We start from the raw sequence: 25,894 nt of genomic DNA, 5'->3' as shown, positions 1-25,894 counted from the left end.
TTTTTTTCCCGTTGTTTGCGGCGGAGCGGAAGGAGGATGGGGTTCGAGCTGGATCGCTTCAGCGGGGAGGTGGATCCCGACTTCAAGTGTAACCTGTGCAACAAAGTGCTGGAGGACCCGCTGACCACCCCGTGCGGACACGTCTTCTGCGCGGGCTGCGTGCTGCCCTGGGTGGTGCAGCAGGGCAGCTGCCCCGTCAACTGCCAGCGCATCTCCACCAAGGAGCTCAACCACGTCCTGCCCCTCAAGAGCCTTATCCTCAAGCTGGACATCAAGTGCGACAACCACGCGCGGGGCTGCGAGGCGGTGGTGCCGCTGCAGCACCTGGGCGAGCACGCCGAGACCTGCGACTTCTCCCCGGCCAAGTGCCGCAACCGCGGCTGCCGCCAGGTGCTCAACCTGCGCGATGTGGAGGCGCACATGCGGGAGCGCTGCGAGGCGCGGCCCGCGGGGCTGTGCGAGCAGGGCTGCGGGCTGCTGCTGACCCACGGCGAGCGCCGGGCCGGCGGCCACGGCTGCCTGCGGGCTCTGCGAGCGCACGGAGCCGCGCTGCAGGCGCGGGCGGCCGCGCTGGAGAAGGCGCTGAAGAAGGAGGCGCTGCGCGCCGGCAAGAGGGAGCAGTCGCTGCTGTCGCGGCTGGCGGCGGCACAGCTGGAGCTGCAGGTGACGGCGCTGCGCTACCAGAAGCGATTCACGCAGTACAGCGCCCGCCTGGACGCGCTGGCCCGCGCCCGAGCAGCCTCCCCCGGCAAGGTAAGGACGGGCCCCCGCTGCCCGCTGCTCCCCGGGATGCTCCCCCCAGCCCCGCGGTCCCCAAAGGCCGGCCGTGTGCGGGGTTTCTCCCGCAGAACCCTTTCAAGTACCTGAGCTTTTGGCGTAATACGCCGCTTTCTATAGGTTACATACTTTGAAGTGTGACCGTCACTGCTAGCTGCACCCCGTAAGGTAACTCGCGCAGAAAAGTAACGAGGTCGCGGTGTTACTGTTTTCTCTTGGTTCTCTTCCCCGAAGGTAACTGTAAAAGTGGAATTTCCAGGGCTGGAAATGGTATTAAAGCAGCAGAAATTGACTCCCAGGAGTCACACAAAGTGGAGTGAATTGGAAGAAGCCGCTGTGGCGCGATGCTTTCCAGAGCCTGAGCTCACCTAGCATCCCACAACAGGGCTTCCTACAAAATGCAGGCTTTGGGATTGACTGTGATGCAACTCGGACACCTCGCCAGCTATTCCAGGATCTGCAGCCATCGTCTTTGTAACATCCACATGAAATACAAGATATCTGCTGTGTACTTGTGATTCCTTTCCCAGAGTCACACAGGGTTCTTTAATTAGGAAGGGAAAAATTAACTTGATTTCAACCCCTCAAAATTAGGCCATTTAAAAAATGACCAGAATCAAAAGCCAGAGCTACAAAAATCCCCAAGTTTTAATTGGAATGAGGCTCCCCAGCAAGGGAAGCCCTGGAAGCCAATTATCTTTTAAATGAAGATATTCAGAGTCCTCCCAGTGACCTGGAATGTGCTACCACAGACAGAGCAGTATTAAATTGTTCTAAACTGTCAAGCATCTGTATTCACACCTTTGGTAATGTTGAGGCTCTAAAAGCTATGTGAAGGAAATAAAACTTCATGTTAGAGGGTCTTTTTTTTTTTTTTTTTAACCTTCTTAGTAATCCAGGACAGAACCCACCCTGTTTTCCTAACTCAAACCAGAAAATATTTCAATACTAAACAAACTGTTCTAACTTCAGGCTGTACTGAGAGCGTGCTGGTCAAAATCTTACTAATACCGTTAAAATAAATTGGGGGTTCACAGTCATATCAAGATTCTGGACAGTTCTGTCTCCCCCTTTTCCTGCAGCACTTTGCCATGGAATTCTGGAGGTTTTCTGCTCCCACAGCCTGGAATGCAGCTCCCTCTCCATCACTGATGACAGGAGAGTCCTGCTGTCAGAAATCATCTCACCCTATCCCTGCCTCCTCATCTTTGATCTCCTTGATTCTCACACCTCCCCTTTTTCGGGGTAGTGCTGATAACGTTGGGTTTGCATCATTTAGCTCTGTACAGAGCTGCTATAATCCTGAGAGCTGCTCCTTTTTAGCTGCAAATGTTCTTGACACGTATTTCCAGCTCTCCCCTCTATCAGATTTATGGGTACAGCTGGCCCAGACCCCTGTGCTGGGTCCAGCCCCGTTACAAAGGGCTGTTATGCAGTTCTCTGGAGCAGCCACCAGTCTGAAGAAAGCTGGAAGGTGTCACACCACCACAGCCACTGGGACAGTGGTCACTCAGTTCTGTGGCTTTCACAGCATTTTGGGCAGCTGGCCAACACTAACAGCTCTCTGCTGCCCAGCTCCCAGGCAAGCACAAGTAGAAAACTTGCATCTTTGTGACCCAGAGGGTTTAATAAAAGGCCTGTGGTAATCACCTGGTGCAGGGGATGCTTTCCCACTTTGGGGCTGTGGCAGGCTTCCAAGTTCAGGGTTATTTTCTCAGACAGTAGCACAGACTGTGCAGGAACGCTCAGCAGGACACATAAATTTGCCTAAAGATTATGTCCCTGAACATGGGGATTAGAGGTATGGTAGTGTAAAATAACCAATTTGGTATCATTATTTAAATTATGACCATTAATCATATTTCATACATTCACAGATGTAGTAGTTTGGTCTGTGCTAAACACAAGTAGGCTGAGCACCAACAATCTGGGTTCATGGCTTACAAGTGGTGATTGCAGAACTTACTGTGGGATGTTCTGGCTCCTCAGTAGATGGAGAAAACGGATTTTCTGACTTTCCTGCCTGATGGCTCCTTGTTGCTGCAGATGCAGAACCAATCCAGAATACATCAGACAACATTCCCTGTAGTCAAAACAGAAGAAATGCCCAAGTACAGCTGTGTTTAAATGCTTAGTCAAAGGGGAAATACGATATTGAGTGACATTAGACCATTCTTTAAAGACCCAAATTCGTGATCCTTTGGGAGCTTTGGAGACCCAGGTCAGGATTCATTTTAGCATAGACTTTGTTTGTGATGCTGGATGAGTCACAGCTTTGCTGTGCTTTCATCTACCATTTCTCAGGTGAGTTCTCTAACACCACCATAACCATATTGAGAGAAGACATAAATAAATATATATTTTATACACACATCTTTAGGCATCTCACAATTTTATAAGCCCCTTAAGCAAGTAGTTATGCCCTAAGTAACCCCAGTTGTGTTATCCATGTGTATTATCACTGAGGGAACACTTTAATTTTACTGTGTACAGTTCAAAGGTTTATTCAGAGAATGACTGACTGAGGGAAAGAGCAGAGGCTTTTTGAGGATGAGCTTGAGCAGGGAGAGGGAGGGAAGGTGGTGTGTCTCACTGAAAATCAGTATTTCCTTCCGTCAGACATGTCAATCCTGAAATATCAAAGTCTAAACAATCAAGAAAAAAACTTGTACAATTCAAACAAGGCTTAATCCTTGGTGAAACACAGCACTGTGCACACCTCTTGATAAGCTGATCTGGTCAATCCCTTATTTACACAGCCGACAAAGTCCTTTGGGAAGGAGCAAGGGGAGAGGGGATTGGAAGCAGTTGAGTGCTGGCTGCAGGGTGGAAACCCTTCTGCTCTCCTGGCAACCAGAGACAGGGACTGTCTTTAAATGGATCAGCCAGGCAAGAACCAATTAGGACCTGACACACAGGACTTCTGTGGTGCTGGTGACACAGATTTGAGTTCTGTAAGAGCCTGATGAAGTCCTTTAAAGCAAGATGATGTGTTTTTCTCAGCCTGTCCCCAGGCAGGATGGTCCAGGCTGGTCGTGGCAGCCCTTTCACCAGTGAGCAAGGAGCTGAGGTGCCTCCTCTGGTGAAGAAAGACCTTCTTAGCCACAGCACTACCAAAGAAATTAGTCTTTGCTATCTAAAGGGAAAGGCAATCTATTAGCTGCACATTGCTCAGCTGGGAAGTACAGTAATTTCAAGAATTATGTTAAAGAGTTCTGTTCAGCTGTGGGAATACAACATGCCAGGAACCATCAGGTCTGCTGCTGGAGCAGCTGCCGGGGCAGGGCTGGCCCCTGGCCACCACATTTCCACAGTTACCTCACTGTTTAATGACTGCTCCGCTGGAACGCCAGATCTTGGAGGGGGAGAGAAAGGCAGAGCCCTGGAAAAATCATTTGCATCGTGGCTTCCTTATGAAGAGAAGGAGAAGGCTGTTGAGGGAGTGGTTTAGAGCTGAGATGTGAATGTGCAGAAGTGGCCAAGTGTCGGAGCGAGGTGCTGCTGCATCCCTGGGGCAGCTCTGCACCCACGGTGGGGCTGGTGCTCTGGAACGTGACTGCTGCCATGGGGAGCATGGAAACACTGCACAAAGCCACCAGAAAAACCTGGAAATGTCTTTAAAACCCCTGTAGACAGAAGTGCTTTTTCAGAGGTACCTACAGAAAGCTGCATTAGTTGTTTCTTTTCCCTCACAACCCGACTGATTCAATCCCACCTGCTTCAACACTTGTTCAGCCAGGTATAAAAGTGTCAAATCAAAGCCACATAAGGAGGCTTTAATGAAAACAGGCAACTCTAATTACTGAAAGTGTCTTGAGAGCAATGCTGTAATTGTTTTTTGATTGTTCTAATTGATTTGCCTTCTTAAATAGGGATAATAGAAGGAAACAGTCGTGCTAGTATGTGCTTGTCTTTCAAATCCGGAATCATCAGTCCTTGAAAGTGGTCTCACAGGACTGGAAATTGCTCCTTGAAATCCTGTCTGAGGTCTGGGTCTGTAGACTTGCAGGGAAATAGATTTTACTTCATTTTTCAGTTCTCTTACCCAGAAGAGTTACCTGGTTCTCACTGCTGCCAAGTGCAGGCAGATTCAAATAAAATCAGAGGTTGTTCCTGTTCCTCTGTATCAGGTCCAAGTCCATTTATCAGTCCATCATTAGGGGAGATAATGATCAGAAACTGATGTAAAAAGCACGTTTTCAGGTGAAGTTGTTGGTGCAGTTCCCCCATGGAGGAGCTCAGAGTGTGTGGTCAGTGGAGCTCTGCCAGTTCACACTGGCAGGGAATTGGGCTTCCTTATCATCCCCAAATCTCTGGGAGTAATTCAGTAATCCAGGATTACTCTGACATTTTTTATGACTTTAATAGACATTAATATTTGATTGACAACTTCAAATTGACATGTTAGAAGAAAAATGCACAAACTAAAACCATCTGCATCGAATTACAATGTAACTGTTGCAATTTTTGTCATTAATTGGTTATGAAAACCAGACTTGTAAGATAACTTCCTCAAACTTTTTTTGTGTTCATAACTTTTTCACCTTTTGGATAAAACAAAAAAAAAAAATGGTTTTGGAGGTAGAAAAATTCATCTGTATCTCTAGATGTGCAAACTGATCCTGTTCTGATCTCTAAATGTTGTTATTCACAGGGCTTTTTGCAGTGCTCTGCTTTTCTTTGTTGTGCTGTAAATAACAACACTGGATTGAGACTGAAGGGAAAACATTGTGAACATTTAGTTGTCTTTAACAGTTCATGCACTTAGTTTTGTCTTTATAAAAGTTAATAGGCCTAATTAGCATCTCTCTGTCATAAAGGACATTTTGTAGGAGTTTGTAGTTAGGAACAAGCTGGGATGAGAGACCAGGATAACAGAGCCTGTTCACACAGCCCCCCAAACATTACATGTCCTTCTAGTATATCTTTATTGTATGCTGTTTGTCCAGAAAACTATTCACTGCAGAATTTCATATTTTAGGGGATTAACATGATGATTTTCAGTGATGGGAGATTTCTGTTTTGCTAGTCTTAAAATGCCAGAGGGGGAAAAAAAAATATGCACAGCAGGTGTTGTGAATAGCAATTGCCATTCTGGGCCTGTGGCAAAATTTGTAGCATTTTTTTTTTAATGCTGTTTTCTAAAACTCTGCCTAGAATTTTGTGTTTGATACTGTTTAAAACAGTGGCACTTAAAACAATGTCATGTAGTCAGCAGGAGAGAGAGGCACTGCAAGGATCCAGTCCTAAGATTCAGTCACCCCCAAGCACTGGAAAAGTCAAAGAGTTTGACTACTGGAAGTGTGGAGTATTTTACATAACACATCACATATGACTGGGTCAAGTAGTTGCAGGAACCAGCATTACATATAAACCCCTTCTGTTGCTGTTAAGTGTCTCACTGTAGATCTCAATAAAAAAGACACATAAATCTTAGGGGAGGTTCTGCTGCTGGAGCTCAGTGGGGTGGCTGGAGCAGCCACTGGGAGCTGCAAAGTTATTCCAAACATTTGTCTCTAAACTACAAGGGGATAAAAAAAAAATAAAAAAATAAAAGAAACCAACCCAACAAAAAACCTGGGTAGGAGTGTTACCTGTCCTGTTTTACCCCCCACACACAATGTTTTAAATGTGTTTATCTGTTCTTTTTAGGGTGAAGAAACTAAAGCACTGACTCTGGTCCTTCATCGGGACTCTGGATCTCTTGGATTTAATATTATTGGTGGCCGGCCATGCGTGGTATGTTAATTGTTAAAATATGTTTGCCCTTTCCAGTTGGGAAAAGCATGTAGGTCAACACTTAGAGGAAAAATGTTGCTGACAAGCATTTGGTCCTCTTGGGATTCCTTCAGAGCAGTTCTTCCTTTGAGGTTGTATGGATGTCTATTAACTACACTGCCTTTTCTCTCAATGCCTGTTTATTCTTGTATATCCTCACATCCTGGTGCAGTGCCACTCCCAAAATGATAAAGCCCATGGTGTCTCCTTCTCAGGCCATACTGCTGTGAAGTTTGTGGGTTGAGAGCCACAACTTTATCCCCTTTCATTAAAAAAAATACAAATATTCACTCTGCTTTCCATCAGAGATCCAGCAGCCCTCTGTGCAGGTGAAGGGGTGGAACTTGAACAGCCTGGTTTGGAATTCTGTGACTTCAGCAGATGTTTCCTGCACCACACACTCACTAATGTATTTTTTAGGGATGCTTATTGACTGGAGCTGCTGCATATGACTTTAATTACATCAAGGAGTGGATTATACCTTGTCCTAGTAATTTAGAAAGTATTCAGAACTACTTCTTGGCTGCTCAGAAATTTGACGTTAATCATGATTTATTCCTAGTGAATTCACTTGAAAGTTATTCTTTCTTTAGAGTTTTTCAACTTTCTGAGGCATTGCTCTGCACTGGTAGAAGCACAATACACAGGAATATGAAAATACCTCGTTAGGTGTAAGGGGTTTTCATGGGTATATTTTCAAATCCCCAGAGGAAAAGCTGTGCAACTAAAAATGAAAATTGCACTGTTGTCTTACGTTTGATGTACAAGCAGGCCGTGTCTCACTGGATTTTGCTGTGAGAATAATTGTAATGACAATTACTCCTGAGCTGGCCTAAGTCAGAGGAAAATGATTATCAAGCAACTAGTTTACCTAATGGAAGTCCAACCCTGGTTGCTTAATCTGTCAAAATTGGAGTATCAGATGTCCTCATTAGCATGAAGCAATTCCATATTAAGACATCAGTAAGAATATTTCTCTCAAATTACGTGCTCTGTTGTGACATGGACAAGCTTCAGCTGAGGGCAGATGAGAGGGACAATAATGTGTTTTCCTTTTCATCCTTGAAGGACAATCAGGATGGGTCATCGAGCGAAGGAATCTTTGTGTCGAAAATAGTTGACACTGGGCCTGCTGCTAAGGAAGGAGGGCTGCAAATCCACGACAGGATTATTGAGGTATGAAAATACACTGCCTTTTAATAGTGCAAGCTCCAGCTCAGGTCTTCACATGGCACGTTTGCTGTGGGTTTGGGAGAAGTGGACCGTGGTAAACACTGTCGAGAAGATCTGTCTGTGAAAATATGCTGGGCTTGATTCACTGCTGACCTCCAGGGCTTTAGGTATAGTCCTTCCCTAAATATAGAAACCAGATTATGGATGGTATGTGCGTGTCCTGACTTCCTGAGGAGTTTGCATCTCTTTGGTATGCCATAGATAGTTCTTTTTTAAGCTGTTGGAAACTTGGAAGTTATTTAGTTAAAACCATATGTGAAATATCTGTGGTGTAAAGCACAACGTTATTTTTCTTGGTATTTAAGTTTTGAACGGTCAGGGGAAATTCCTGAAAGAAGAGAAATCTTCTCTGTGATTTTTCTCTATGGTTTATCATAAACTTAAGTAACTCCTTTAATGTTGTTTGTGAGTTCTTACATTACTTAGATTGCAGTCTGAATTTCTTCTCATTTTGCCAAAGTCTTGACCTCAATAAAAAGCTCTTCCTGTGAAGGAGATGGTTGCATGAAACTTTCTTCTAAATTTGCAGCAAGCCAATTTCTTTTTTTGGGGGGGAGAACGAGAAAAAAGTTCATTTTCATGAAACAAAATGCAGCTGACGGTGAGTCAGTTCCCATTGTTTGGGATTTTGCAGTTCAGAAAAAGTCTTCCTCACTGTCTTATTTTTGTAGGCTGGAGAAACTTTGAGAGTCTATTGTTCAAAAAGATAAGTTCGGTGTTTGTTGCCAAGGATATCATGGAACAGCCAGTTTCTCTAAGTAATGGAATTCCATTGCTCTTATGTTTTGCAAATGAGCAATAAACAGCTGTTAAGGATTTTCTGTTGGCAGGGGACAAACTGTATTTGCCTTTTTCTGTACTGTTATGGCAAATTGTATTCACCATTTAGTAAGGGTATAAAATATTAATTAAGTTTCTTCATATGGGAAAGAATGGAGCCCCAGTAGCAGAACTATAAAAAGATAAGAAGCTGAGCTGTGAAATGATCCAGAGTTGCTCAGACTCTGTGTGTGATGTAACATTTGAGAAAAGGTCTGGACGGTTTTGTGAGAACTCTGCGATTTTGTTTGAACTGAAAGGTTTCCCATAAGCCTGAATTTCCCCACAGCCTCCTTGGAAAGCTGACATCCGTTTCTGAAGTAGTGCACAGTCCCAGAAACCAAACATCCCTATGAAAACCAAAACTCTGGGAGATCAAATACTGCAGGGTTAGGAAATGTCCTGTGCTGAGGTTCAGGCTCAGTGAGCACCAGCCCTGTCACAGTTGTGGAAGTGACCCTGGCTCGCAGTGGAGGGGACAAGGACATCCAACCTCCACGGGCTCTACACCATCTGCTCTCTTGCAAGGGATCTCTTTCCTTCTGGTTTAGTTTTGCTCCTTCCTTACTGCTCCCCAAGCTTAGTCCAGGCTGAGGAGCGAGTCCCACTCTGTGTCCAGAGGAGCTGAGAGGGACACAAGGGACAGGCTGAGCTTTCCTGCCATGTCCCCTCCCTGAGCAGAGCCACGGCTGTGCTTGTGCAGAGCCTTTGCACAGCTCAAGCTGCATTTTCAGAGAAGAGAAAAGCCCAGATTTGTTGGATTAATAACACACCAAGGGTAGCAGGAACCAATGTGTTGACATGGGGCTGACATGTGTTGACAGCTCTTGTTGTGCTGACCACAAACTCATTGTCATATTCACTCTTCTCACCTCTAAATATACACAAAATGCTGATGAAAATGGAGCACACTGTTTGCCAAGGGTTGGCTTTGGGTGCCTCCAGACCAGCATCTCACTCTGGATCAGGAGTGTCCTTGAGTGGTGCCCAGCTAATGTGGTTTGGTTCCCATTGTGGAGCAGTCTCCAAGAGTGCTAATTGAATTCTTCTTTAGATAAATTAATTTGTTTCATGCAGCCAAGCCACTACAGGCATCCAGTTCACAGCACTAGACTGGAGTGCTCTAAAAGAGAACCCTCAGAATACAGATACTGTGGACACTAGCTCCTGAGAGCAGCTTTTTCATCGTGTATTCTCCTTCCTGTGGAGTTTATATTTAGCACATTTTCTCTAACCTTGCTCTGGATAAGGAAAAATGAGATACCTCCTGCATCAAGGCATCTAAGTGAGCTTTATCATCCTAATTTCTAATTATCTTAGATAATTGAATGACCTGTAAACTATCTAGATGAGAATTAATAATGGCCAGTGGTGGTGTCCTTCTAGAGGAAAGGTTTTTTATAACCTTCACACTGTCAAAGTTTTGATTTGGGAGTTTGACTCAGAAATGATTTACAGATGTAGTTATAACTAGCAGAACACAGCTGGAGGACTTGGCACAGAGCAGAGCATCCTAGCAGGTCACATTTGCTTTCAAAGGCATAAAAAGTGACGAGGAAAGATGGCAACTTCTCTAGAACTGAATTCAGCTACCTAGAACTTCTCTAGCTTGTTCATTCAATATTAAGGTTTTATGAATCATCAGCATGATTCTAAATAGACTCTTCCACAATGAATTCTCATTCCAGTATAGGATGCTGAGCATAACATCTCCCTAATTAATTCCAGCATCCATCACAGAGAATTTACAATGAAGTAAAACATGAATCATTTGATTGCCTTTTGGAAAATGTTTCTTTGCTGCAGATCTTCTGATGGATGTGTTTTGGAGCACATATGAAATAAGAGTGTCACTTCTTGTTTTCAGAACTGCCACAACATTTCTAATTACTGAGCAGGAATTAGGCAGAGTGAAATACAGACACATCAGGGTACTGTTCAGGGCTGATAGCAGAAGCATTGCTTTATTGCTGTTTGCTTGCAAATTCTATCCCCTGACAATCTGATCCAGAGATAACCTTGGAATTATGTCAGAGATAATTTTTAAACACATTTTCCTTATGTAATTTAGATTTCCTGTTCTGCATTTTTCAGAAGGTTAAATGCGAAGTTAACCAGGTTTAAGAATTGGCTTGAATTTTCTTTAAAAGCAATTTTTTGGCCCTTTTCATATCTTTGAAATAAGTAATGGCACTGTGAGGTCTATGTTGCTACTGCTAAATGACAAAAATCAAGATGAATGTTGCATGGTCTGTACTACTCAGTCATCAGAACAGCATGTAAGAAATACAGAGAAATGACCTTTTTCTTGTATTTTGTCTTATGGAATCTGTTGAATAATGATATTTAGTGCTTACATGGGACTATGAAGATCATGTTCTGGGTATTAACTGCTTAATAATTTCCCCTCACAGTTTAATAATATCCTTACTCTGTAAATGGGTAATCTGAGGCACAGAGGGAAGGAAGCCCTAGAAGTTCTTAACAGATTAGGGTTAAAGATTTGGATTTTGGTGTTTTTGTAACTTCTCTATGTAAACCAAAGCTTCTTACCCGTATCTGTTCTCAGATCTTTCACAGTGACTTTAGGAGTGAGGAAGTCACGATTCTGGGAGATTTCCTCTGCTTTCCTCTACATTTTTCATGCAGTTCTGTGCTTGTACCTTCAAAGCCAGCAGCTGATTTCAGCTGGTGATTTACTGAGGTATTGTTAAGATGTTCCATAGCAAATTGCCGCGTTAAAAACATGCTGAAACTATTGATTTTTTTTTTCCTGCAAAGGAATTACTGTTCTCATAGATTTCATTTTTGTCAGGGTAACAAAATGGTCCTAATTTCCTCTCTCAACAGAAGTTGGTTCAGGTCCCAGCCCTGAATGCCTCTACACAGCTGCTTGGCATTTCTTAAGACAAAATCAGATTTTCAGAGTTTTTATTTTTAAGCACATCAACCCTGAAAGATTATAAATTAAACCTGGCATTCTCTTCTCACTAACCAGTAAACTTGTTTGTTTGGCTCTGGGACTGCTTGGGAAGAAGGAGGCTTTTGAAAAGGCTGACTACTCGCCACCTTAAAAAGTTTGCAGCACAATTAGGGTACTGTTGAGGCAGTATAAACTGTCACAGCCCTGCTGAAACCTGGAGGATTTATGCCATCTGGGACTCGCCCGGTGTTTCATGCTGCTCACAGGAAGGATCATTAGTTTAGGAGTTGAGAACACGTCTTAGTTCATTTGATTGATTTTCCCCAAAGCACACTCATGTGCTACAAATTACAGGCTGCTTTTCCAGGACGTGCATTTCTTCACAGATTACACACCAGAACAATGAAACTTTTTAGCAAATCTTGTGGATGTACAAACAAAATTTGCCGTTTGCTGCCGGCTCCCTGTTCACCCTGTAGAAAGCGCCGTGTTTTGGCAGAGCCACTTTCTGCTCACAGGAGGGGGTTAGGTGGATTTCAGGGAGATTAATTTGGTAGCTGTGTTCACAGCACAGCCTCTGAAAAGCCACATCAGCGCACAGAAATCCATCAGCCGCAGAGGAACGGCAGGACAGGACACCCTGGCAGAGCACAGTGAACCTCTCCCCGCCAGTGACACGAAGCCAGGCAAGGATGGCTTGAAGAGTGAGTGAATGAATAAAAGAAGAAACATTCCTTGTGGTCTGGTGGTGCGTGATGGGTCTCGTTTTTCCAGCAGGCTGAGCCTGTGGCTGAAAGGGCTCAGTGTATTGCCCGTCTGGCTGCACTGTCAGTGCACGCCTGTGCTGCCCTGGGTGCCCTGCTCACCTATCACCGCTCACAGGCAGCTTCCACAAATAATCAGTCAATAACATCACTGTCTGAACACCGCCTTCAATTTCTGATTTGCTGGAGAGCACTTTTTGAAACGATGCCAGCTTTAGCAGGATAATCCTAAGCCTGCAGCTCCTTGCAGGACACTGGGTGCCAGCTGAACTCTGACAAGGCTGTAGATTAAACAGAATTGTCGTGAATGGAAAATTCAGCTCTGCAAACAAGATTTACTGTGCAGCTCCGTACTCTCAGGAATTAATTTTCTAGAAGAAAACATTTTCAGACAGTGACTTAAAATTGGCTGTTGCAGTTCCTGCCAGGACACGCAAGCGCATGGGAGCATTTGTGGGGAAGGGACACGGCGGGGCAGCGAGTGCAGCTCCAGCAGAGTCAGCTCTTTCTGGAGTTTATGCTCCCAGAAAACTTTCCAAAGCCTTTGTCCATATCTCTTGATGGTGTCTCACAAAGCAGCATCGTGCCTGTGCTGGAACATAGATCCTGCAGCTCGGTCGAAAGGGAGTGATAATAACAAGCCAAAGAGGAAAATGTAAATGAAAACAGGCGGCCTTGGTTATCGCTGCATTTTTTCCTCTCATAAATTTATTTCCCTGATTTCATACCAGCACTACAGGCTGAGTTGTGGCAGCGAGGTGGGGAAAGCAGGGGGATGAGCCAGAGAATGAACCAAAGAGGTACAACAGGATTTCTACACTAAATACTGTAGTATTGTTCTTCCCACAAACAAAACCAGAAAAATGAATTGGATGGAATGAAAATATGAGTGTTGCAAATAAAAAAAAGCAATATTGTTTCAAATATTACAGACCAACACTCTCTGTCCTGCAGGCTGCAGAGCTCAAGTTATAAGTACATTTCATGCTGTAACTTTTGAAAATGGTCCTTTGTGGGTTCCCCTCCAATTTCCACACCATCTTATTATTTCTTCTTTTTAATAGAAGTCCACATCATGCTGACCCTAAGCAAAATGTGGGCATTTTGAATCTGTGGAAGCTTAGAATATTGTTCTCAAGGGTGTGTTGAATGAATAAGAGGTAACTAAATTATCCAAAGAAAGCTCTCTTAAACTCAGGAATAGATCCCTTATGTGTAACACAAATTAAATTAATAGGATTATGGTGTGGTGTCCTTTCTCCCCTGCACTTCCCTCCACTCCTGCTTTCCCTGCTCACAGAGTCTGTTTGAAAACAACCATTTCAGTCTTTAGCCAGCATGAAATCTCTCCTATAAAACCCTTGGTGCTCTCGGGATGGGGACCATGACAACTGTGCACAAATCAGGGAAAGAATTGCCACTGCTGGATTTGGGAGGAATGACTTTTCTGGGATGGAGCATCCACAGTCCTTGCAGAGAAGTTAAATAATGTTGCTCATGTTTGTGTTGGAATTGCAGTTAAACAGGAAATTGCTCTTGAGAAAAAGGAGAATCAATTATGAGGAATTTGCTTTCCAGCTTGGATCGTCTTGCCTCAAACTTTTCATTACTGTAAGGCTGGAAAAAGCCTTCTTTTTTGGGAGAAAAGTCCTACTGATACCATGCTTCAAAACACGGTGAAAGTCACAGATTATTTAGCAAATGTTGTTTTTCTTTGGTGTGGTTAACTTGTTTAGGGCCACAAAGAACAAGATTGGAGAGGAAATGCAAAGTGCTTTGATGATTTCCAGTCAAATCTCACATGAAGTCAGGGACTCACTCCACTGATTCCTGTTGTGCTGATCCCAGAGCTCATGAATTCCCTCATCCGTCCTCCCTCAGCTGTGTTTACCATTTTCTGCTAAACCAATCCCTGCTAATTGCCTGGATAATGCAGCTCTTGGTGGGTTCCTGCCTTGTGAGAGGCACAGAAAGGATTGTTCCCTTCTCCCAGCACTGGTGGAGCTTGTTCCCAACCTGGTGTGGCACCTGGTGGCTGCAGATCAGCCCTTGCTGGGGACCTGGGACAGTTTGTGATGAATTCAAAATACAAACCACCTAGATAAATCTAGAATTTGGGGTTAGGAATTATTACTCTATCAAAGAAGTGAAAAATAGCTGGTTCATCCTCTGTAGCTCATCAGAGAGAAACGTGGCAGGCTCCAACAAATGCTGGGCCATTTTAAAGGCTGCTCATACAGCATATAACAATGGGACAATTTAATCTTTTCATTTGTGGTACAATTCCTTGCATTTTAAATCATCTCATTAGTTTTCCACATTTCAAGCCAAACCATTATGATTAGCTGTTAGGTTCTATTTTTAGATTTTTGAATGTTCGGAGTCTTTTTTAGAGAAAACACACAGAATGTCCTATCAACTATTTTCACACATTTGGTATCATAATTGGGCAATCAGGCACAATCATCCTTAATTTAGTACATATGTGGCACATTACCATGCCAATTGGGTTAAAGATATGCATGAAGTAAGTGCAAATTAACTGACAAAAGGAGCAAGCTCAGACCAGCACTATCCAAAGGCACTTGAGTCACATTTGCATAACTCTTCATTTGGAATTAAAAACTGGAATTTGTTCAGGGAACGTGAGAAATGCCAAGTGTGGGAGAATGATTGAATCTGCCTGGGGATCCCAAATCCTGATTCTGCAGCTCGACCCTGGTTGATGTTGGTGGAGGGAATTTTCTTCAGAACAAGAGTGTGGTGCTGTTCTAGTGAGAAGTACAAAATGAAGTCTCTCCTCCCTGGTGGTCTTGTTAGTTTTAATGACAAATAAGGTGTTTAATACTAAACAAAATCTATTCCAGTACTTGATGTGGTGGTTTTTATTTGTTTTAGCAAAGTTGTCAGAAGTGAGGGCATGGTAGGACAAGAAACACTCCAGACAGGAAAACCTGGAAAAGGAGAGAGCTCGCTAGAAGTTTATCAAATGTACTCTAGTAAATGGTATGGCAATTATGGCTTTGGATTCATACACAAGGATTATTCTAATTAATTAATTCTTTACACTATGAAAAATTTTCCACAATTAACTGCAGTTCTGGGCTTTAAACACTGAACGGTGACAACTTAGCAACATTGGGGATTTAGTTCCAACATTGTTGACTGCTGCTTTACTTTCTGCATGTATTGATAAATTTCAAAACAATGTAACCTGACTACTTTATGTTCCACTACAAAGTGCAAGTACAGGACTTGTAAAGTTTTTATAAATACAAATGGGACTGGGCTGACAATAATAGCTGTTGAAAAATTTCGCTTCGCCACTGAGGCTTTTAAATGAAAACAGTATTTTCCTTTTAAGACTTTTATTATGCATTTTTCATATCCAAAGTAAATTTGTGTTATGTTAGCTTTCATATAAAGGTGTGTCATCTTTAGAGAAGCTTCTACCTGTAAAGTCTTATATCTCTGAGAAGGGAATTTGGGTTTTACAAGTTGTGTGGGGGAATATATTACATACACAAAGGAAAGTTGGGCCTCTAGGGTGCAGGAGTGGTGCAGAAGGGCTGAGCAGTAAATGGTGGAGACAGATCCCATCCCTTTTGGGATGGACCAGGAGATTCCTGCTCCTAAGAAGAGCAAATGGTGCAGGTGTCTATCTCCAGCTTAAATTATGCATTAAATGTGCTTCAGCTGTGTGAAGCAGGTGGCAAAAGAGGCAGAGTATCTTTCATTAGTGCAAGTCCCTTTTTCATAGTCTAATTAAGCCTGGTGTTAAAATACTCTTTTTTTTAAAAAAAAACCCACTAATTTATAGACCCCTTATTGTAGGACTGGACCTGTGGATCTCAGCATCCCTGCAGCAGCATTTCCTCTCTCCCCTTTCCCACTGGCACAGTTATCACCCACAGCCCCAGAGGGGTATCCACAGCTTCATTATGTGCTCCATTTAGCAGCAGTACAAAATTAATCCTGTTTGGACAGAGATTAGATGACATGTGAAGAGCTGTGTCTGGTCTCTTCAGTGTGGTGAATTTTATCTTTATTTTCTTTTTTTTGCCATCATCCACATGACTTTGAAGGTCACAAAAGGGAGAAGGTTTGGGGATGGAGCCTGGCTCAGGATCCAGTTTAATTCCAGCACAGATTTTCAAAGACAGGAGCCACAGGTGCTCAGTCCTGGAAAATACCACAAGACTGTTGGGAGAACAGGAATCCCATCCCCAATTTTATCAAAGAGAGTAAAATCACAGGGTGTTTCCAAGGATCATGGCATGGCTGAGGCTGGAGAGAACCTCTGGAGAGCAGCTAATCCAGCCCCTTGCTCCCAGCAGGGTCAGCCAGAGCCTGGCCCCAGAGCCTGCCTTGGGTGAATAAAAGCTCCCCCACATTCTGCAGGTGAATAATCCTTTGGGCTGAGCAGGAATCAGAGCTGAAAACTGGTAAATATTGTACAGCTGTTTGATTGATTGGATGAATATGAGAAAGAAACCAGCAACAGGAAGGGAGAGTGAAAATATTTCCTGAATCATTTGAAGGTGGGGGAAGAAAAAAAAACAAAAAAGAACATTTTAGTGCTATTTTTTTCTTCTCTCAGTTCTGCAGGCCTCCCAGCTCAGGAAGATTTTGTTTACTTCTTAAAAGGTCTTGCTTATAAAGCAGACCTTTTTCTGGCTCTGGCCAGCTCTAATAAAAATTAGCAGTAACTTTAGCAGCTGCCATACCACATGACTGCTTGGAATTGCATAACTCCTTTTTCCTCCTAAAGAAACACACAAAGATCATCTGATCTCCACCCTTGCAGCCTTCTCCAAAGTGTTTTCCTCTAACTTAATTTCTAAACAGAAATATTTTTTCTCCTTTCTTTTAACAAACCTCTTTTCTGAAGCCCAAAATCTGTCAGAGAATGGTGAGGGGCTCTGGGCAGAGCTTTCATGAGTTAAGTGAATAAGGTGATTATTTGTATTTTTGCTAACTCAAGCTCTATTACTGCTTATAAATAAGAAAACCATGTCGTGGACAAAATCAAAATATTCTGGGGCTGCAACTGTGAGGATTTCAGGGCCTGTATTTCTGGGAGCATGGGTTTGGATGGAGAAACATTGTGGTTTGCTAAGGACAAGATCATGGTGGGAAGAGCAAGGCTTCCATGGCCACTCCAGATGTGAACTGGACACAGAATGCTGGCTCAGACCAGATTTGGAAATCCCTGAGTACCTAACCTGATCTGCAGACAGAGGGGATGGGAATTGGAAACTGAAAATCTCCTAGATGTGTGACATATGGAGATGAACCATTGCTTTCTGCCTAATTGTATTTCCTTTAGCAAAAACATCCCAAGTTTATCATCTTCATCAAAACCTAAGAACAAATAAACCCTTTTCTGTGCAGCACTTTTTTCCCAAGCAAACTTCTTTGTTGGAGTTGGGAGGCTGAGGAGATGCTGTGAAGTTTCTTTTGGGATGAAATTAATTTTGTGCATAATCTAAAAGAAAAGCCCTCCAGACTGGAGTGAAACTCTATTAGCCCCTCACTTAAATTTTCTGTTTGTTTTAGGTGCTGTGTTACAATTTGAATAGATTTACAGAACAAAGCCACAGTCAGAACAAAGATGATACAGTTGTCACTGACTCTGTCCCTTTGGTCCTAAATAACTAAAAATAACTAAATAACTAAACATAACTTGCTCTCCTTTTGTTTATCCCCTTGCCTGAGGTGCTCTTCAGTATGAACAAGATACAGAAACTGGTGCTTAGCTCTTGTTTGTCTGGTTGCAAGGACTAAATTCCCCTCCTTTAGAAAACATTTGGAGAAAAACTAAGCCCAAAAGCTTTGAACTGCTTAGGAAGTGTTTTCCTGCTGTTTCAGGAAAAAATGCAATTATCATGGCTGCTTCAAGGGAGTTGTCACTGGAGCGATAAACCATGGTAGAATTTGCTTTTCCTTGTAGGAAAATGCAAATAAAGGCTATAAATGGAGGTCTTGGGAAAGGTCCTGACCGCTTTTTGCCACCAGGCTCATAATCAGCCCCAGTCATTCATATTCCGAGGCAATCAGGTGATGTGCAGCATCTTCCACAGGGGGAAAAACGACTGGGAAATTAAGTGTGTAAGTGAAACATGCTGAAAGAATAAATGCCTTTGTTTGTATCTAGCCTTCATGTGTTAATCACTTTGTTAACTGCAAACCACAACATTTCAAGGCCTTTCTCCAAGGAAATGGAACTGGGTGGCCAGGGAGAGTAGGATGGTGTTTTAAAAGTTGCTAAAAATGGAAAGACAAATGCTGACCTGAAGTAACGAGCACAATTAATTTGATATCTGCCTAGCTGAATTCAGCAACAAAGATTTCACTAAGAGAGTTTATGGGAACTGATGGCCACATTGATAAAGTCTGTTCTAATCTAGGGATAAAAAGTAAATTCACAACTATTTATTGGAACTATTACTGGAGGTTCTGTGCAAGCCTACAGCATCAGAAAGAGAAAGCCCTGGGATAAAGCTGCCCCATAATTGTCTATCAATTATGGAGAAATTGTGTCTATCAACAGTGGAGAAACTTAAGCATGTTTTATATGTTCAGGCTAAGTGGGGGATTTGTTTTGCTACATCCAAAATTGCTACTTATTCGCCTAAATTAAAGAATATGCATTAGATAAACAACAACTGGGGTCTTAGGCACTGCTCAGTGTCAGAGTCCATAAACATGGGAAAATAATCCACAAATGACAAATTTGCTGATCTATGACAGGCACAAATGTATTTTCCTTGGGATAGTTAAAACATTAACTCATCATTGGAGAATCCAAATTGTGGTATTTGACACTAGAGAAGGATTTTATGGAAAGCAATTTTTAGTTCAATCTCCCACTTCATAACAACACAATTGTAAACAGCTCAATTTCTGCTTCCTTCAGTTCCTGATTATCCACACTTGCAATTGCTTTTATTTTCCAAATAAACCAGAATTTTGATAGGAGAAAGTGAACCACAGTGTCTTATGTTGCTGCCTAAATAGCACATATTACCTTTTTAAGCAAATTAAATGCAACATTATCTTAACGTTTGAAAACTAAAAACATTGGAGGCTTTGGGGTTTTTTTTCCTTTTCAGAATGTTCCTGTTATTTTGTTAACAATCATTTCCTAGTCCTGATTTTAAATTTCAATTTCTGTCATTAACTGCAGAGTAGATACAGGCTTGGAACCTGGAGTAATGACTGCAGCTGAAACACTCTGACTTCTACCACTCTGTGATTTAGAGAGACATCAGGCTTGTGTTATTGTCAGGCATCCAAGTTATTTTAAATTACTTTTCTCTGAATGTAAATCTTTGTGTGTGACATGATCTAACTGGATTTATCCTATTCAAGTTTATAGTTCAGCTCCACAGTTAAAAGTTTTCTTTTGCTTGGATGTACAAATTCAACAAATTCTAGATCAAGGTCAGTTCTAAAGCTCCAGTTTATTGTTGTTGTTCTCTCCCAACCATTACTTTGTCCATCATTTAAATTGCCTTTGGATTAAAGTATTTTGTTGTATCAAAACAGGGGGCATTTTAGGCATTAAGAGCACTGAGCATATCTCTGAATCACAAATGGGCCTGATTTTTGTTTTTCTTTATCCTGTACTGTGTCAGACAGAGGATTTCCTACTGTTGTTTGGGAAAAGAAAGCTGGAGCTGGAAAGGAAAGCATAAAACTGATTGCCTGATGGTTTAGTGTTACAGACCACCTACCCTGAGAGGGGAGTAATTGAAATTCTAAAGAAGAGAAAAGCCATAGCCCAGCAACAAACAAATAAGGGAAAGCTTAGTGGAAAATTAGTGGAACAATAAAATATGATTCCATTTTGGTAACACTTTGGTGCTGGGAATAGCTGTACATGGGGGGAAATATAAAGCAAAAGGAGCCACTGAAGGGAAAGCCATTAGACAGACATTTAGAGACTTTCTAGACAGAGCTAATAGCATTTTATACACTTAACTTGTTATAAAATCTGGGCATATTCAGATGTTGTCTTATGTAATTCCTTGACTTTACAGTTAGAAGAAGGGAAAATAAATAAATAGATAAGGAAGGGAAAGAAAATAAAGTGTGCAACTCTCCAGAACAGGCTTTTTAGGGAAGAAAGCACAAGGCAAGATGTTTTAAATTCTTTTGTGACCTTAACAAGCTATTTATCTAGGAACTATTTATAAACTATTTTTATAAAGTCTCAGTTAGTGACAAATAAATGTATCTTAAGTTAAAATTCACTTCTGGATAAAATATTTACCTAACTTTATTCACATTCAACCTTAAATAATCTGGTTTGCTTTGGGACATTGTGTACAGTACATTCTCCACATCTGATTAAGGGGCAGCTCTATCCCTGGGGATTCCTGCTCACCTACAAATCATAGGTTTTTCCCAAAATAGGAGAATCTGACTGCAAAACCACAGATTGTTGTGGACCACTGAACTCCAGGCAGAGCACTACCACCATCAGTTTAGAGCATTTAGTTGAGTGTATGAAAAACTTTAAATAACAACGAAATAAAAAAAAGCTGTCAACTGAAGTTTGAAGTTCCCTGAGAATATTTTCCAGAGACAACAGCTACACCTCACTGCTGTTTGTCTGGCTGCTCAGCTTCCATGAGAACACTATGGAGGAATTTAGAGGGGGCTAAAACCTTTTATTCCCAAACACATTTATCTCCATCTCAGTCACTCGGGAATCCAAGAGCACAAGTGCAGAGGCCAAGTGGACACATCCTGGCTGGTGGAACAGGCAGCTCCCCTGTGCTGCAGGCCAGCAAGAAGAGAGAGTGTTCTTGCCTTGGTAACCCTGAGGGGATGTAATTTGGGTTGTGATCTCTTCTTTTGGGGTGAGCGTGAATCCATCCATTGTTTCATGGGAGAACAGCTGCAGGGGACACCAGGGAAGTTTGCAGGAGGAAGGAAAAGCTGATTTTTCTTCCAAGATGGAGCTGAAGGTTTTCTGGTTAAACAGATGTTCCTGCAGTGGCTGTTTTGTACTGATAGAATCAGTTATCAGCCTGTAAAAGCCAGGAGGTTCAACGGAGCAAAGTGCCCGATCCATTTTAAGAGGCACAGGGGCAAATTTCTCACTTCACACACTTAAACCAAGGTAAGATTTCAGTTATAAATCAAAATGGCCATTTCTCCCCATGCACAGCACAGGAAGAATTCCACAGGAGCAGCTGCCAGGCCACTGTGAAGCCTCACACTCACTTTCCTTTCCAGGTGGGGACTGGGGTTGTTTCAAACACCCCTTTTAAGAGACCCCTTTCACTGAGCCCTGGGATTCAACTATTTTGAATCCTTGCAACAGGTGGTTAGAGTCAAACTGCAGTACATAAAAGTTGTAGTCTTTCCAAGGTTCTCGTTTTAGCCACATGAATTATTTCTCATTTAGTGAGACAGGACTTTCAGCAAGTTGTGCACATATTTTCTGTATGCTTTTTCTAATAAGCAGTCAGGGCAAGGGTGACTTCTGTTCTTTCTGCCTCAAAATGTGTGTGAGCAAACAAACATCTCATGTGCAACAGCAGCACAATGACCAGATGTCTTGTTTATGCTTTAAAATATTTTTGTTCCAGTCCATTGATGAAATTCTTTCCACTTTAAAAATGCTCAGCTTGAGCTTGGGCAGTTAAAGGATTCCTGATGACAGAGCTGGACGAGCCAGAAAGATATGCACTCTTCTCAAGGTCTTTCTTACATGAAATTTTATACTTGCATTGAATTAATATCCATTCCTTTCATGGCCTGAGACTGTAACATTTTTTAAGGTTTGCTCTGTTGTTTTTATTGTTCTGCTGGATGGGGCCAGATTTGAGCCCCAAGACTCATCAAGAGCAGAACTACTGCCAGAAACTGAGCTAAGGCTGCCCTCAGCCCTGCAGGGTCAGAGGGGTTTGAATAATCTCCATTCTTGTTTCTTACAGGAATATAAGAATATACTTTAACAAATACACATCAGAAATTGTCACATGTGAAGGTTTCATGGTTCTTTCTTGCAGTGTCCACTGTCAGTTCTAAAACCCACAGAGTCCAAGTCTGAAATCCTTATCAAAAAAGAGTTGTGCTCATTTATAATAGTTCACACAGCAGTTCCTCATGGAATACCTTCAGCTCTTACAGCTCTTCCCTGCTGCAGTCAGCACAGTCACACTGACACTGCTTTTTCCAGTGCAGGAGGTAGGAAAGCAAAATGATCAAATACTGGTAATAACAAGAGCCTGCTGAAATTAATTGTGTTACTACTGCCAGTGCTAAATGGAGAAATGAACTGAGTGGGGTGAATGGAGCAGAACAGTCTTGAGCAACAGAAGGTAAATAACAGTATTTTCCATAAGCATCAAATATTTGACAGTTTTACAAGTGGCTTGTTATTCCTGACAACTGCTGCTTTGGGATAAAGAGCGTTTGCTCTTTCCATTTCTGGCTTTCTCCCGTGCTCAGAGCAGCTCGTGCCTGGAGGAGGTGCTGAGAAGCAGCTCTGTGTCAGTGCCACGGGGCACCTGAGGGGTTGTTCCTTCACTCAGCTCTCCCAGGAGAACCCTTAAGTTTATTGAAGCAGCTCACCAGATACAAAACGGGGCTGCCCATCAAGGTGGGGGCTTGTTTTGGCTTCACACATCACACACAGACTGCACTGGAGAGGGTGGGCACCTTCTGTCCTACTCAGCCTGTAGCCAACACAGAACATTCACACAAAATCCAAGGCTGTGGCTCATCATCTATTACTGTTCCTGTAGTAGTGCCTGGGGACCTTCACAGAAATCAAATCCCCACTGTCACCAGGGCTTATCTCAAATAAAGTGAAATATAAATACTCAAAAACATACAGCAGGGCAAAGCCAAGAGGGGTTACATCACAATTGTTGTCAGAACTGACTCACAGAAGCTCAATTTACTCAATCTCGTGGCTAAGGCAGGGCTGGGACCCCAAGCTTTTAGTCCAGGGGGTGACTTAACCACAAAAGCAGCAACTTCCCTTGAAGCAGGGAATAAATCCACAATTGTAATCCTCTCCAGGTTGTTTTAGTGCTACTCCTGGGTACAGATGGAAGCTTGTGGTACAGTGCCTTTGTCTAGACTAAGATTTAGATAGATAATTCTAAAAATTCAATATATGACACATGTAACTTAAATTACTGTATGCTGAGCTAGTCAGGGGAAGGATTAGGGAGGCATCACTTACAGTGTGACCAGCTGAGCTTATATTAAAGTATAGATAACCCACACTGATTTTGGGGGTTTTTTGGTTATGCTAGACCAGACTAGCTAACCAGTTCTAAGAGAATTTGAATCAGTGAAATTAAGGCATAGCAAAAAGTGACAGAAAAATGAACAGAGAGAAAATTAGGGGAAATATCATGTTCATTAATAACAGAATGCTTTTTTAGAATTTCAGTCACCCTTAAAATATAAATCAGTTTCCTTGAGACTAAGAGAACAGTAAGAAGTCTGAGAAAAAATAGGAATCTTTTGAGAAAAGTCTTGAAAACAAATGCTTAGATTGCTAAAATACTTCTTGAGCCATAGCTAGAACTCCTGCAGTTCTGTACCCAATAAACAAACTATACCTGCAATTCCATGATGAATGGGAAGCATCCATGACATGGATAACAGCTGCTTAAAATTCCAATTGAATTAAACTTTGGTTTATCCATGAATTATATATTCAACTATAACTTGCTATATTTGATTGTTTCTAACAACAATTAACACTACTCCTTTAAATAAAAAGCACAACGTGCATCAGTGTCAGATGGAGAAAGCATTTATTCTGTGTATACCTAAGAGTCCCAGAGGGAGATTTGGGTGTCCAAGGAATGCAGGGTGGGGTGGACTGTGGCTTCCCTTCAGCCCTGGCTGTCAGATCAGCCCCAAATTGCTGTTTCTGCTGCCATTTTTAGTGATTTGGTATCAGCAGCTCCAGCCCCTGGGGAGATAAGAGGGGCACATGAGCTCTGCAGGGCGGTGGGGCAGGACTATATCAGTCTGGCAGCTGTTCTGAGATGGGGAAGGTATGTGACAGCTCAGGGCAGGCTCCAACAAATGGCACCTGCTCCCAAAAAACGGGCTCCTCAGTGACCTCCCCCAAAGGCTGGGTAAGGGTTCACTGCCATGCCTGATGTTTGTGCTGAAACCTGAGTTTTTACAGTGGGAAATGAGGTGTTTTCAGGGAATGTGTCTGGGGGTCTACAGAACACTGATCCATTACCCAGTGAGGATCTGCTGATGTACAGAATCTGGAGCACTGACACATCACTGCTGCTTTAACCAAAGATAGTCCAGGCCAGAGCTGCTGGTATTTATACTGGAGAAGATGGATTGCAGGGGAGTGATGGAATCCTGCCAAAATGCAGAGGAGGCTGAGACCTGCAGCTCATAACTACTCCCCACATGCTGGGACACTCATTCTGGGCAGCAGAAAAATCAAGATCCAAACCAGACCAGAGACTCCCCACAAATCCAAGAGTCACTGAATCAAAGTAGAACTCTCAGACAATCTCAGAGGGATTGTCACACTCAGAGGAAACCATTATTTCAGATAGATTCTCCCATGGGCCATATTCTCTGTTATCTTGTCCCTTGGGTGGTTGTTTTGTTTAATGTGAAAAAGGTGTAAACCACTGTTATTCTCAGTGATGGTGTTCCACACTCACTGAAATTTTAAAGGGTACAGAGTAGAAGGGGAGGAGACCCAGAGCAGGTAGGATTCTGTGCACAAATTGCTGCTCACTGATTTTCTGCTTCCTGTCCCTGGATGCTCTGCTCACTCCATGTTCTTGCCTCCCCACCAAACCCCCAGGATTCCCAGCCTTAATGTTTTGCAGCCTAGGAACAGTTGATAAACAGAGTTTTGACTTGTGCCAGTAGCTAGAAAAGGATACACCTTTCCAATTCATTTCACCCAGAACTATTAGGTAGTCTTTGAGTAGGCAACTGAGGTACTAAATTCAGATTAAATCTTTGTTTCTCCTTCCCCAGCATAACCCGTGACTTCCAGGATGACTTTGGCTCAGTATATTGGAATAACACATTTCTAGAGACATGGTTTATGCCAAATATACCTTTGTAGGTTAGGAGCTATTATTCTTAATTGAGATAATAATTTCACATAATTAAGATATGTGGAAAAAAAAATGTTTGTGCTTTAAGTTAGAAGGTGTTGGTTTGTGTAGACACAGTCACAGATTTACTGTAAAACTGATGTGGCTGAGATAACCTGTCAGTAATTAGGATTTTGATTAGGGTAAGTATAGAACAACACAAAACTAGGACTTCATTAATAGCAGAAAATTCCCAGAGCACAAACAGGTCCTTATATCCAGTGATCCCCCTGGAACCCACAGACCCTGTGGGTCCTGTCACTGCTGGGGACACACAGAGACCGTTCTGGTTCCTCACCATGGAGCCACAAACACTGAATATTCACAGGAATACAAGTGGCAGAGGAAGAGGAAGAGGAGGAAGGATCAACTCTGCTGCCTGACCATGTGTGTAATCCATGAAAGAGGAGAGTTTTCCCTCCTGTTTCTATTCCCCAATTCCCTGAGCGAAGCAATGTCAGGCAAATCCC

General features: G+C 42.6%; 1 protein-coding gene across 1 annotated transcript in view; it reads left to right on the top strand.

Annotated features, from left to right (window-relative positions):
• The first annotated feature begins 6 nt into the window (after positions 1 to 6).
• The window catches only part of PDZRN3 (PDZ domain containing ring finger 3), a 129,580-nt gene continuing 103,692 nt past the window's right edge, over positions 7 to 25,894 (top strand). The window contains exons 1-3 of the mRNA XM_015641206.1: positions 7 to 753; positions 6,430 to 6,516; positions 7,624 to 7,731. Of these exons, the coding sequence (XP_015496692.1) occupies positions 37 to 753; positions 6,430 to 6,516; positions 7,624 to 7,731 (912 nt within the window). The 5' untranslated portion in view covers positions 7 to 36. The remainder of the gene's footprint in view (positions 754 to 6,429; positions 6,517 to 7,623; positions 7,732 to 25,894) is intronic.

Source organism: Parus major, chromosome 12, assembly GCF_001522545.3.
Source record: "Parus major isolate Abel chromosome 12, Parus_major1.1, whole genome shotgun sequence".
Lineage (NCBI taxonomy): Eukaryota > Metazoa > Chordata > Aves > Passeriformes > Paridae > Parus > Parus major.
This window is presented reverse-complemented; position numbering and strand designations above follow the sequence as displayed.